Below are 13,249 nucleotides of genomic sequence, written 5' to 3'. Positions count from 1 at the left end.
ATGTAAATGGATGTTGTAACAGAAGCCCTACTCTGGACAAATCAAGGTCATCCCTCCAAAGCTTGTTTGTTTATCTCAGATTTAAAATGATGATATTCAAAGCCCCTCTGGGCCCCATAGTGTCAATTCCAGAGATACAGAGAATTTGCCTTGGATACAAGCCACCTAGAGATTGGCTCACTTTGGAAAAATTCCCAGTTTCTGTGTGAAAATAGAGTTCTGAATTTCTTATAGAGCCCAGAGTGATGATTAGTGTCAATAAATGAGCAAATATTAGGTTTACATTTGTCCTCTGAAGACATTCTGTGATACTCAATTGCAGTAGCAAAATAAATTAGAAAATTTTTTGTTTTCAGTTCTTTTGTTGTTGTCAAGTTGGAACCAACTCATAGCTGACCCTCCAGCGGGTTTTTTGAAGCTGTAAATAACATGGGAGGAGATTATCCAGCTTTCTTCTTCAGATCATCTGGTGAATTTGAACCATATGCCTTTGGGTTAGCAGTCTAACTCCTTGCCACTGGGCCACCAGAGCTCCCCTAGAATCCTTTCTTTAAAATAGGAGTTTTGGTAGTGTCGACAGTTGTGCTGCTAACTCAAAGGCCACTCCTTTTTGGTGATTTGAATCCACTACCAGCTGAAGGAGGGAGCACTGGTGGTCTGGTGGCAAGAAGCTGCACTGCAGTCTTGAAGGCACGTGGTTCAAATCCAGCAGCTATTCCACAGGAGAAGGATAGACAGTCTTGTGCGATTAACTGCCTCTGAAAACCCACTGGAGGGTCAGCTATGGATCATTTCTGACTCTATGGTACACAACAACAACCACCAGCTCAAGGAGAGAAAGATGGGCAAGCTTCTCCCATGTGATTTACAGCTTTGGAAACTCCATGAAGAGCCAGATATGAGATGGTCCCAAGTCATCAGCAAGGAGTTGAGTTTGAATGTTAAAATTAATGAATGTATCATTGTGAAATAATGGCTTGACAGGTATGTGCTGAACCTTCCAGAGAGCTTTTCCTGACCCTGTGATACCGTAGGGAACTTATAGGGGCTTATTCTTGTTAGATGCCATCAGATTGAGTATGACTTACAGTGACCCCATGAATAAGATCTGAACCCTGTCCTGCCGTGTGCTATCCTTACAATGTCACTCACTTGAGCCCGTTGCAGCAATGTCAGTCCATCCGGTTAAGGGTCTTCCTCTCTTTTGCCAACCTTACTTTCCCAAGCATGGGAATATTCCTCTTCAAGCAGTAGCCTCGCATATATGTCCAAAGTATGTGAGACGAAACTTTGCCATCTTTGCCACCAACGAGTTCTAAAGCTGCACCTTCTCCAAGACCTATCTGTTTGGTCTTTTGGGAGTCCATGGGATATTCAGTATTCTTCTCCAACACCACAGCTCAAAGGCTTTGATTCTTCTTGTGACTTAGTGGTAAGGAATTATGCTGCCAACCCAAAGGTATACGGTTTGAATCCACCAGCTGCTCTGCCCAAAAAAAAAATAATGCGTAATTTCCTCCCATGTGATTTACTCTCTGTGAAAACCTGCTGAAGGTCAGCTCTAGATTGGTTACAACTCAGTGGTATACAATAACAACAATAATAATGCCACTGGTCTGAGTAATGAGTTTTGTTCTAATACAAGAGGTTCCTGTCTACTTCTAGAAAAGACAGTTATCATTTTGGGGTGTTTTCCCCCCCATAGTTAAGAGCAAGTTTTTATTAACAAGAAAAGTTTCCCTTATTCGCATAACTTAAATTTTTAATATTAAATAGGATAAGATGCTCAGTAAGCCATGTGTTTATTAATTAATCTATAGTCTAGTCCGGTTTTGGCCTCTGAATGCAAATGCTTGCATTTACATATTATTATATTTTTTTAAAAAAGACAGTTGTCTTTTGATGCTTGAATAAATTTTCCTTACAAGACAAAGTATAGGTTTCCTTTTCCCCTTGGTCATAATTTTCAATTCTTTTCTCAGATTTGTTTTGTAACTGCATAATTAATACCAAATGGTATAGTTACAGTTACCAAAATATTTGGAAAATTAACATCTCTAATCCAGTAACTGACTTGTTCAGTCAAGATGTTTGCCATTTTATGTTGATATAATTACCTTCATCACTAAAAACTAGATACCTCTACCAATCTGTGCAACATTTTCATTCAGAAACAAACATGAATACGTTAGCAGAGGAAGACCAGCATTTTAAATGTGAGTGAACCCCCTTTTAAATGAAAAAATAATTAATGGTTGAATTAAATGACAGAAATTTGAGGTCTTTGTGAAGAGTCGTCATATGTTTGTTCTTGAGATCTTAGTTCCAGACAGGGAGGTAAAAAGGTTTGAGACAGTATCTCTCTTCCTTCAAGAAACTTCCTCTTCTTTCATGGACCTCACCAGTAGCAATACATATGTATGAAAATAGCTCAAATCAGAACATTCTGAATTGGGCAGTTTAAGAGATTGCTGAGTGTCATGGATTTAAGTTGAGGTTGCTGGACAACTCATTAGATCAAGCCAATAGTACAGTCCAAGATCTGTTTCATTGAGTCATCAAATCTCTTAGAAAAGCCCAGATGTCATATAATTTACTATAACCTGTTTCCTAATATTGTATATACCAATGTCAGCATCTTATTCTAAAATCTCCCTTGGGTTCTGAACAAAAAAGCTTTTGAGGAAATCAAGAGATTACTTTTAAATTTGTTGATCCCAATATTATAACCAACCATACGCTTTCTCCATCCTAGGAATGAGAAAACTTAAGTCTGTATTTGGAAGTGGTGTTCTGTAGACGAGCAAAAGCGAGGCTGATTCCTTTTTCATCTCCATGACGCGATCTCTTCCTCCTCAGCCAGTTCAGTGACGCTCTCCTGGGAAGGAATGAGGTGGGGAATGCAGGCTGGGCTGGAGAGCATCGTCTTCAATAATGACAGGATCTTGAATTTCCGTTCATGTGAGAGAAGAGGACCTGAGGTTTGCTCTCCTCTCTGTAAAAGGATGTTCCAAAGCAATCCTGTCCTGTAGAACTTTCAGTTCACCACATGTGACCATTGAACACCTGAAATGTGGCTAAGTGTGACCTTGGATCTGAATTTTCATTTTGTTTTCACTAATTTAAATTTAAATTTGTATTTGATAACATAGTTCTAAATCAAAAAGCCATGTTGTTGTTTTACCATGGAATCAGAACTGATCCATGGCAGACCCTCCAGTTTTCAGAGGCAGTAAATCGCATGAGAAGAGATTGCCCATCCTTCTCCCATGGAGCATTTAGTGGATTCCAACCATATGCTTTTGTGATTGTAGCACAGCTTCTTAGCGCTAGGCCACCAGAGTACACAAAATGTTCAGACATCCTGAGTGAAAGTGGACTTTAAAGACTAAAGATGTGTGTCTTGTACAAGTCTCACATAAGGTCACCATGAATCAGAAGCAACTCACGATTTGATTTGAGTGTTTTGTGTGAAGCCCTACTTGACCCCAGGTTGGTGTTTCTGAGGACTCTCTTGGTACAGAGACCTTTAGACTCTACACTGTATCCTCCTGTGCTCCTGTCATAGTGATTCTGACTCCTTCAGTGAGTCCTTCCATGGAATAGATTGGCTGTGAGGTACTCAGACTGCAGAGAGGGCTGGAAAGATGGCCAGGGATCTGGAAAAGATCATCTGGGAAGATGATCCACGTGATCCGCGAGAGGCTGGGGACTTCTGCCTGGAAGGCCCGGCAGCTACAGTGATGAGCCCTGGGCTCAGCCAGCTCTGGAACCTCACCCTGCTAGATGATGCCTCCCACAGAGGCCCCCACTTTCCAGGAGCCTGTGGTCCAGACTCTCAGGTGCCCCCACTGACTTACGTCCTCACAGCTAAACTGGGCCTATCCTCAGGGGCTATTGATTTTCTCAGCAGCCACATATTTTCTTTCTTGCAAATGATTTACTAGGGAAAGAAAACAATTCTATTATGTGACGTGTTTGGGGACCTTGTGTGAAAAATATGTTGGTTAATTTGGAGCAGTTGGCCTGGTAGCGAGATGGTGAAGGTTGTTGGGCCACAGTATCCAGGCCTTTGAAGAGTTAACTGCAGGAGCGGGTGACGTCAGCCCTGGCCTTTGCACACTGCTTGAGCAGTCTGCCGCCATTCTCGTCCCGGCTCTGTGCTCATTGGTGGTTGGCAAGGAGTACAGTGGGCGGATTTTCTTTTCAATTAAGTAAAAGGGCAGGGCCTGGGCAGCCAATGACAACCAAGCTGCCACATAATCTTGTCCTAGTTTCCCTGCACCGGCGGCATTTCCCTCCAGATCCTTCACTCTGCTACATCCTGCTCCCCGGTGGCGGCCAAGCGCCCAGCTTCCCCATCAGCATGCTGTGCCTGTGTCTGTATGTGCCGCTCATCGGGGAGGCCCAGACTGAGTTCCAGTACTTTGAATCCAAGGGGCTGCCTGCCGAGCTGAAGTCCATCTTCAAACTCAGTGTTTTTATCCCCTCGCAGGAGTTTTCCACTTATCGCCAGTGGAAGCAGGTCTGTACTGGGCGCTGTGTCAGGAACGCAAGGGCACCCACCGGCTGCCTAATCGATGTTTGCGGAATGAATGGATGAATGCTGTTAGAGGGTATGCATGTGTGAAAGAGTCCTGCCGAGAGAAAGGAATGTCTAAAATGTGGGAGGATTGATTTCCACCCTCACTATGGCTGTCCCATGGCTACAGCCAGCAGACGCTGTGAGTCACAGAAATGACTGGCTTTCACACGACAGCAAGGAAAGCTGGAATTATAAGAGAGGGATGCACTTGTGCAAGATGGAATCTCCCAAAGGAATCCCTGGGGTGAGGTAGAGACTTCCTAAGAAATGCACAGATCGGGAAGGGGCCTGGGGCAAGGGGCAGTCCAGTTGCTGCCAGGCCACTGCTCTGAACTTGGGGCCAGGGGCCAGGAGAGCTTGTGAGGACAGAGCAGCACCTCTTTGGAGACCCAGGAGCTCAGGACCACAGAGTAAAGATGCTCATGTCTCTGGGAGGGCTGGAACTGACAGTACTGTGCCCAGGGTGTAACCATGATGTGTAAGGGGGAGAGGAGCCTTCACATGTTCTAGACATGTGGCTCTTGGATGTACATCCCTTTACAGCAGGGAAGCAGCAGCCGTCTTTATTATTTTAAAGATGGGGAGATGGAGCCATCTAGATGCCTGCCTCTGTGGGAGTTATCTGCTCCTCTTTGCTGATCAAATTGCATGGTGTTCAAGGTGGCAGGAGAGGTTGGACACTCAGGAGACAGAAAGTAGGACTTTTTGAGGGACGAACATTCTGGAAAGAGCTCTACCGAATATCGCTGGGTGGTCTGTAACCTTAGCACACCCCTGCAGTAAGGCTCATAGGGTGAGTCGGGGGCAGAGCAGCCCAAAGACCAAGAGCTTCACACAGCCTCACCTCTTATCCAAGCGGAATGTGGATTCTATTTCCGCCCTGCCATAAATCTGGAGTGACCATTTCTATCACTTTTGGCTGCAAGTGTCTGCTGGATGTTAATGTCATTCCAGATAGCAGATACTCTACCAGCATCTCTCCATCCTTCCAGCCACATCCCATGCAGTGGGCTTTTTGGTCATGATAGGTCACAGGGTATCATCTGTCCCAGCCTCACTCCTCTCAGCACATCTGGTGACTGAGCAGTCACAAAGAATGTTGCCTGACCCAGGGATCATGGTTGTAATCTTTTGAGAGTGTGAGCTAGCCAGTGACCTATCAATACACATGGCCCCGGATGGCTTTGAAGACATTAAAGTGCATGTTGATTTGTGGATAATGAATGTATTCCTGTGAGAGTATCAAGGACACTGGAAGACTACACCCATTTTCAAGTTGTGGAGTGTCTCAGTTCTAGGATTGACAAGATCCAGGATGTTGCTAGGTTGGATTAACACACTTGTGACCCTCCGCCCTTACCCTTGTGTTCTTGTGACTAAACTTCAGGATGGCAGCATTATGTCTAGAGAGGCAACTTTGGGTTCTGACCAGCCCAGTCCCACCCACCACTTCACTAGCTGTGTAACTTTGACTAAATGACTTAACCTCTTCTCTGCATCTGTGCTATGTTAAATGGCAGAATGGTAGTATTGCCCAGAACTGTTTGAGAAGGTTTACTGACTTCTTAAAAGGAAAGCACTTAGCATGGCCTGCAGTACCTGATAAGTGCTTGGAGAGTATAGACTCCTGTGCAGAGAAATCCCAGTCGCTAAGCATCCAGACTGATTATAGCTGCTGAGCAAAACTCACTTCCTAAGAAGACAAAAATATAAGCCCTCTTAAAGAACACAGAATTATTATTATTAAATAGAGCTACTACACTTGGTTTTAGATGCTGGTTTGGGGATGCTGGTAGTTGCTTCTGTCACCTGCTTCCCTGAGATTCAGGACTGGCAGTGCCATCCTGGTAGCAGGTGTTCTCCAGCCTCCAGAGTTCTTGGTAGTATTTCTGCCAGGCAGGCATTTGTAGGGGCCAGCTCAGTCTTTTGCCTTCACCCTAGACACTAGCTTTTGGTTTTTATTTTTTCGTGAGCCATTGCTATTTTAGGGATAAAAAGAGCAAGCTGCAGAGTTTCTGATAGGATCTGGAGTTGCAAGACCCTCCCATGTTTGGGCTGGGGCATGGGAGGTTGAGGCCTGGCAAGCAGGGACAGCCCTGTGGAGGGACCAAGCAGCTGATCCTGGCTGAGCCCCAAGCTAGTCTTGAGGACACTTGTGCTCAGAAGGTGCCAAGCCCTCCAGTGTTGGCCTTTATCCAAGGGCTCTTCCCAAGGGCTCCCTCTTTCTTTTTGCTGGTAAGGGAAGCCAGGTGAGCTCTTGCCTGGGTTCTGTCCAAGACTTGGAGACATGAATGAAAGCTCTGGAATGTCGATGAAAACCGTGGTTGCTCTGGGGAGCCGTAACAACTTATGTTGTCAGGGCCACCTCTGTTCATGGATTAGCACTGTCATTTCCTTGGGTGGAACCCTATGAGGGACAAGGAAGAGCCGCTGTGTGAGCTAAAGGACAGAACCTTGTGTTTTCTAGAAAATTGTACAAGCTGGAGATAAGGACCTCGATGGGCAGCTGGACTTTGAAGAGTTTGTCCATTATCTCCAAGACCATGAGAAGAAGCTGAGGCTGGTGTTTAAAAGTTTGGACAAAAAGAATGATGGTGAGTGTTGCCTTCTGGAGCTTCCAGCATGCAGGGTCACAGGATTCCTGGGGAAACCACTTCTTCACTCTCTCCACTTGTTACAGGACGTATTGACGCTCAGGAGATCATGCAGTCTCTGCGGGACCTGGGCGTCAAGATATCTGAGCAACAGGCTGAAAAAATTCTCAAGAGGTAAGTGTTTATTTAGTCAGCCTCTGTTCTGATTTAACAAAAGAAAGCTTCCTGGACTAACTCTTGGTGTACTCATAGTATCAGTGTTTCTCTGAACTTTGGCTTCTCGTGGCTTGCGAGGATGAATAAGTAACCCCTTTTCAGACCTGGAGCTCAGCTCTCCTTTGAAGATTCACAAATCACTGGGTTTTGTGCCTGTTCCAAAGTGACCCATGAAGAGGAGTAACTAGTTGGGAAGATTTCAAGTAGGTGAAAGGGACTCACCTCACAGCACTTGATTTAAGGTGGATTTCTCCTGTAAAGCTGGTAGCTTTATTTTAATGCCATAATCCAGCCAGCACATTTCCCTGAAGTTGCTCTCTGGTGAGCTGGGCCCTTCAGGGCAGTAATTGCTGCTGTGTCTGAGAATCATAAAGAATAGTCCTGGATCTCACTGGTCCTCAGGGCCAGCAGCCTCGTGTCCACCTTCAAGGGGTCAGATCTCTGTGGAGGGACAATGTCCTTGTGCTGTGCCTGGTGTCTTTGGGTGTGTGCTTGCTTCACTAACATCTGCTCTGAGCACTTATTTGTATTGTTTTTCCTCTCTCCTCTGCATCCTCCTTTGTCTGTCTGTCAGAATACGAACGGGCCATTTCTGGGGCCCTGTCACTTAGTAAGTATTTGTGTCACCCTGGTGATTGCCTCCCTCCTAACTAGAACGGGGGTCCAGTATTACCAGTTTTATGCAAAGTAGGGTGTGGAGCCCCCTTGCCTTCCCTCATTAGGGACGGGAGAGGCATTGTCTCCTCAGTTTTCCTAGAGGTAGGAAGTGCAGCTTACAGGTGGGGATATTGACCAAGGACACCTGGTGTGTCTGCATGAGTGACTGTGTATTTGTCTTGCAGCATGGATAAAAATGGCACGATGACAATCGACTGGAACGAGTGGCGAGACTACCACCTTTTGCACCCGGTGGAGAATATCCCCGAGATCATCTTGTACTGGAAGCATTCTACGGTGAGGCCTCACTCATGAAGCCCCATCATGATTCCCCCATCATACCGTCAGCTGGCCTCAGTCCCCTATACCTGCCCTGAGGAGCCTTCCATTGCCCCTGCCCTTTCCCCTAATGCTGACCATGCAGAACTGGCAAAATGTTAACCCACCCGCAAGCTCTCTTTCCTTCAAGGTCCATTTCCCTCCCTTTTTTCCAAGGTCCAGTTCAGACACCCTTCTCCTCTCACCCGCATCCCACCTGTACTTCTTGTTCTCAGAGCTGTTAGCAGGAGTTGAGCCAAAAGAAACTACTCTTTAATGACAGATCTGTAAAGCCATTAGGTTTCTCCCTCCACCACCTGGTTTTTGGTGTCATTTATCTATCTGTCCCCACGATGGTGCCATGCTGCACTTTCACCCCAAATCAGATAACTTATTCTGTGTTGACCTCCCTGCCTTTAAGTCCCTTTCTTTGTCCTGGTCGGTCCACATGTGGTCCTTGCTGACCACACACACACACACACACACACGTGTACACATATATGTGCATTCACATGCATATGTATACATGCACATACATTCTCACACGCCACCTCAGCAGTCAGCCGTGTGTCTGGCTCATCCTCCCTGGGCTGCCAGCTCTCAGAGACCAGAAGGTTCATCCTCCCCTGTCTCTGCCATTCCTGACCCAGAGCCTCACCCAGGGGACCTTTGGCATCTTTGTTGGGTTAAATGAAGCAGCTTCTGCAAGGGTCATGTTTCTGGGCAGCAGCCTTAGGTCAGAGCAGGCGGGTGGCCTTGCTGGGAGGCTATCCAAAAGAGCAAGTATTACGCAGGCACTGTAGCCCTAACATATTTGCCTGGACTTACACGGTGTTCTGCCAGTATGATCTGGTTACACATCAGATTTCAGAGGACTTTTTCCCTGGACTTGATCCTTCCAACGCAGCCTGCTGATTGCCAGCCGAAATGCTTCTGTAAGCTGTTTCTGCAAATATCCCTTCAAATATCCTTGGCGATATTTGAAAGGGGTGTCAGGTAGTTTTGTAACAACAGATAGAGCTTTCTGCTCTCTTCAGATTCTACACCCAGGCTTCTTAAAGGCCACAAACAGGGATGAAAGGTTAGCCCACCTTTACGGAGTGAAGGGAGGGGCCTAAGTCAGCTTCCTGCCCGGAAGCCTTGCCATGCTAACCATGTCTGATCCCTTGGAACACACAGACCATTCTAGAAGATAGAAGGATCCAGATCAAGCCACCCCACTATACCTTCCTCAGAGTATCTGGGGTCTGTTCCTGAGTTAGGTGCTTTACCTTTGTTGGTCTTCCTTACAGATCTTTGATGTGGGGGAGAACCTGACCGTCCCCGATGAGTTCACAGTGGAGGAAAGACAGACAGGCATGTGGTGGAGACACCTCGTGGCAGGAGGCGGGGCAGGGGCCGTATCCAGAACCTGCACGGCCCCATTGGACAGACTCAAGGTGCTCATGCAGGTAAGCAGGGGGCTGAGTCTCAGACCACCCCCTCCCTCAGCTGCACTGCTCCTTTGGACCCAGTGCTTTCCTAACCCAGTGAATGAGACCAGAATTCTTGCAGGGACATGAGTAATGTTAGATCCAGGCCTAGGTGACCTTTTGCACATGCCCATCTAACTTGGGCCAGGTGTCAGGTTACAGCCTAGGACAGGTGAATCCAATAATAATGGAGGTGTGGCTGGAACCTCTTTCCTTAAGCATATCTTACAAGCCTCCACAGTCAGGGCCAGGTGGGGAGTGTGAGCGCGTCCTCACCTAACCCAGCTGCCGGTTGGAAATGTCCCTCTTACCTTGGCTGGGCATTCGGCTCCACGTCCACAGGGCATCGATAAGCCAGGCTGACGTCAGGGCAGAATTGTGAAATTGGCCTACATGAAGAAGCTCTGCTGTACTTTGGCCTCTGTCTGAGTAGTGGCCAGTCATCCCCACCCCATCCCTGTGTCCTAGCACTTCGTGTGCCAAGAGCTCTCTTGAGAAAGGCGTTTCCTTCTGTCCTCCTTTACCCTCCATGGCCTCATTTAATCTAAAAAGCCTATTGATATATGGCTGGATGTGACCACGAACACACATTGTACTGAAGCAAGGAAGGCCACCCCAGTTCCTACCCCGTTCCCCCAATCTCCATCTGTGTGACCTTGGACAAGTTGCTTCACCTCCAAGACTTCGATTCCTCTCCGAAATGAGGGAATTTAGAAAATATTGCCATATCAGCTTATTTTTTAAATCAAATTCCTGGGGATGTTGTAGGGATTAAATGCAATCCTTGGACAAAATGCTTCGATGCCTGAGACTTGTTTTCCAGTATTCAGCAGGGGATTTAGAGTGGCTGTGGTATGGTGGAGGCTCATTGTAGAATTCCCTTAGCCTTTGTGTAAACTTTCCCATAATGAAAAGCTCTTTTAAAAAATATTTTAAAACCATCCTTATGGAGATGTTTGGTACAGTACTGGCATTGTGGCACTGTGGTAAAAGCTACTTGAACCCCAGTTGGTTTATATTTGAGTCCCACAGTCTGACTTGGTCTTAAGAACACCAAGTGTATAACATCTTCCTGCTGCCCATGATCTCTGGGTCTGTGAGAGGAGCTGATGACAGAAGCTGTGGGCCCCAAGTTATTCTGACCCTGCCTTCCCTCCCTTCCCAGGTCCATGCCTCACGCAGCAACAACATGTGCATCATTGGTGGATTCACCCAGATGATTCGAGAGGGAGGGGCTAAGTCACTCTGGCGGGGCAACGGCATCAACGTCCTCAAAATCGCCCCCGAGTCAGCCATCAAGTTCATGGCGTATGAACAGGTGAGGACTCGGCCCCTCACAAAGATCCCCATTGACTGCTGTTTACTGAGCATCCCGTGGGTGAAGTCCCCACGCTGCTGATTCTCTGAAACCCATCTAGTCATCGTCGCCCAGGGATGAGGGAAATGAGGTGCCTAGTTCTGATCCCTTCCCACCACCAGGTCACAGCTCAGGTCCTTCTAGCTTTCCACTTGCCTGCCTTGTGGGTAGGAGGTAGGTGTTATAGTCCCCGGATGCATTGGTTTTGTTTGCTCTCTGTTCTAGATCAAGCGTCTAGTTGGGAGTGACCAGGAGACTCTGAGGATCCACGAAAGGCTGGTGGCCGGGTCCTTGGCAGGTGCCATCGCCCAGAGCAGCATCTACCCCATGGAGGTAAGGTGTCTCTGTGTACAGGAGTATACAGTGGCTGTGGGAGCAGAAAAGGGGGTGACGAGCTGGCTGTGTTCATGCTTCATGTCCTCCCATCTGGCCCGGCAGGTTCTAAAGACCAGAATGGCCCTGAGGAAGACAGGCCAGTACTCGGGCATGCTGGACTGTGCCAGGAAGATCTTGGCCAAGGAGGGTATGGCCGCCTTCTACAAAGGCTACATCCCCAACATGCTGGGGATCATCCCCTATGCTGGAATAGACCTAGCTGTCTACGAGGTGAGGCCCTCGAGGGCTCAAGAACCTTGAACAAGCCGAAGAACTTCAGAACCCTTCCCTGCCCATGACCCAACTTTGTATCTCCCAACAGTCTTGCTCCCCCTGTGTTTAGAACAAGTCACCTACCAAAAAGTAGGTCACTTGCAAACTGCAGAGTTCTGGCAGACAGGCTCCTGGCATGCTGCCTTCTTCTGTAGCCCCTATCCTAGCTCTTTGAGCTCTGCTCTGGGTTCTTCACCTCCAGGACCCAGTGACAGTGACAGATGTCCAGAACACAGTGGCTGACGAGGTTCCCTGAGCCAACTCTAGACCCATAAGTCAGACTTTATGCCTGGAGAAAGAAGGTGCTTCCTTTACCTCGTGCCAGTCCCTGGCCTTTTCAGGAGTCCCTACTGATAACAAAAACAAAGACCAGGCAAGCCAAATGAGTGAGCTCACTTTAGAGCCCATGTGGCCAGGAAACAGCTACCTCTGTGGATCCAGTACCCTACTCCAGGCACCCACTATTTTATGCTCTCCCTGTGGGTCTTCCTGGCACCATAGCTTATCCCTCCTTCCTTCTTCCAGACACTCAAGAATGCCTGGCTGCAGCGCTATGCAGTAAACAGCGCAGACCCCGGCGTGTTCGTGCTGCTGGCCTGTGGTACCATGTCCAGCACCTGTGGACAACTGGCCAGTTACCCTCTAGCTCTTGTCAGGACTCGGATGCAGGCGCAAGGTAAGGCTGGTCCTCGGCCTCTCCCCGGGCCCATCACACCAGGGAGGTGCTGAGGAGAGGCACTTGATGAACAGAAGGGTGGCCTCTCGTTGCAGCTTCCATTGAGGGTGCGCCGGAGGTAACCATGAGCAGCCTCTTCAAACAGATTCTGCGGACCGAGGGGGCCTTTGGCCTCTACCGAGGGCTGGCCCCCAACTTCATGAAGGTGATCCCCGCTGTGAGCATCAGCTACGTGGTGTATGAGAATCTGAAGATCACCCTGGGCGTGCAGTCACGATGACGGGATGGAAGGCGGCCCTCTCAGTGGACTCGCTGATCCTGGGCCTGCAGCCCTGGGACATGTAGCCATCTCATTCTGTGAATGTGCCAACACTAAGCTGACAGAAGCCAAGCTGTGAAACCTTAGGATGTACCCACAGGGGACCGGGGCCAGCATGCCCACCGGGTTTGCCCTGCTGATCCTAGCCAATCCTCGTATGGATTCCAGGGGAGACCCGTGGGCATTCCTTAGGGTCCAAGGGTCAGCAGGATCCAGGCTCTGGCACACCGGGACAGGGATCTTTCCTTCAGTGCCTGCCAAACAGCAGAGCTTGGAGACTGGCTTAGTTCTTCCACATCACCCTAGCAGCCATCAATGCAGGCCCTTTGCCCTCTGGCCCATGAGCGTGTTCTCCAGGTCTGTGTAGCTTCCTTCCTCTCTGCTGTTTTAATGTGGTAAGAGGAGGG

General features: G+C 48.0%; 1 protein-coding gene across 5 annotated transcripts in view; it reads left to right on the top strand.

Annotated features, from left to right (window-relative positions):
- SLC25A25 (solute carrier family 25 (mitochondrial carrier; phosphate carrier), member 25) overlaps positions 1 to 12,941 on the top strand; it is a 39,892-nt gene extending 26,951 nt beyond the window's left edge. For 2 of the 5 annotated variants that reach the window (XM_006892514.1, XM_006892516.1), the window contains exons 2-11: positions 7,053 to 7,179; positions 7,266 to 7,353; positions 7,970 to 8,005; positions 8,238 to 8,349; positions 9,663 to 9,821; positions 11,008 to 11,160; positions 11,425 to 11,532; positions 11,638 to 11,805; positions 12,373 to 12,523; positions 12,619 to 12,803. In XM_006892514.1, coding sequence (XP_006892576.1) covers positions 7,053 to 7,179; positions 7,266 to 7,353; positions 7,970 to 8,005; positions 8,238 to 8,349; positions 9,663 to 9,821; positions 11,008 to 11,160; positions 11,425 to 11,532; positions 11,638 to 11,805; positions 12,373 to 12,523; positions 12,619 to 12,803 — 1,287 coding nt within the window. Of the gene's footprint in view, positions 1 to 4,327; positions 4,526 to 7,052; positions 7,180 to 7,265; positions 7,354 to 7,969; positions 8,006 to 8,237; positions 8,350 to 9,662; positions 9,822 to 11,007; positions 11,161 to 11,424; positions 11,533 to 11,637; positions 11,806 to 12,372; positions 12,524 to 12,618 lie in introns of those variants that run through there. The other 3 variants (XM_006892515.1, XM_006892517.1, XM_006892518.1) reach the window with 2 other exon arrangements.
- Positions 12,942 to 13,249: the final 308 nt, after the last annotated feature.

The sequence above is a fragment of the Elephantulus edwardii genome, unplaced genomic scaffold (assembly GCF_000299155.1).
Source record: "Elephantulus edwardii isolate Elephantulus edwardi_28Jun2011 unplaced genomic scaffold, EleEdw1.0 scaffold00116, whole genome shotgun sequence".
In the NCBI taxonomy this organism is placed as follows: domain Eukaryota; kingdom Metazoa; phylum Chordata; class Mammalia; order Macroscelidea; family Macroscelididae; genus Elephantulus; species Elephantulus edwardii.
This window is presented reverse-complemented; position numbering and strand designations above follow the sequence as displayed.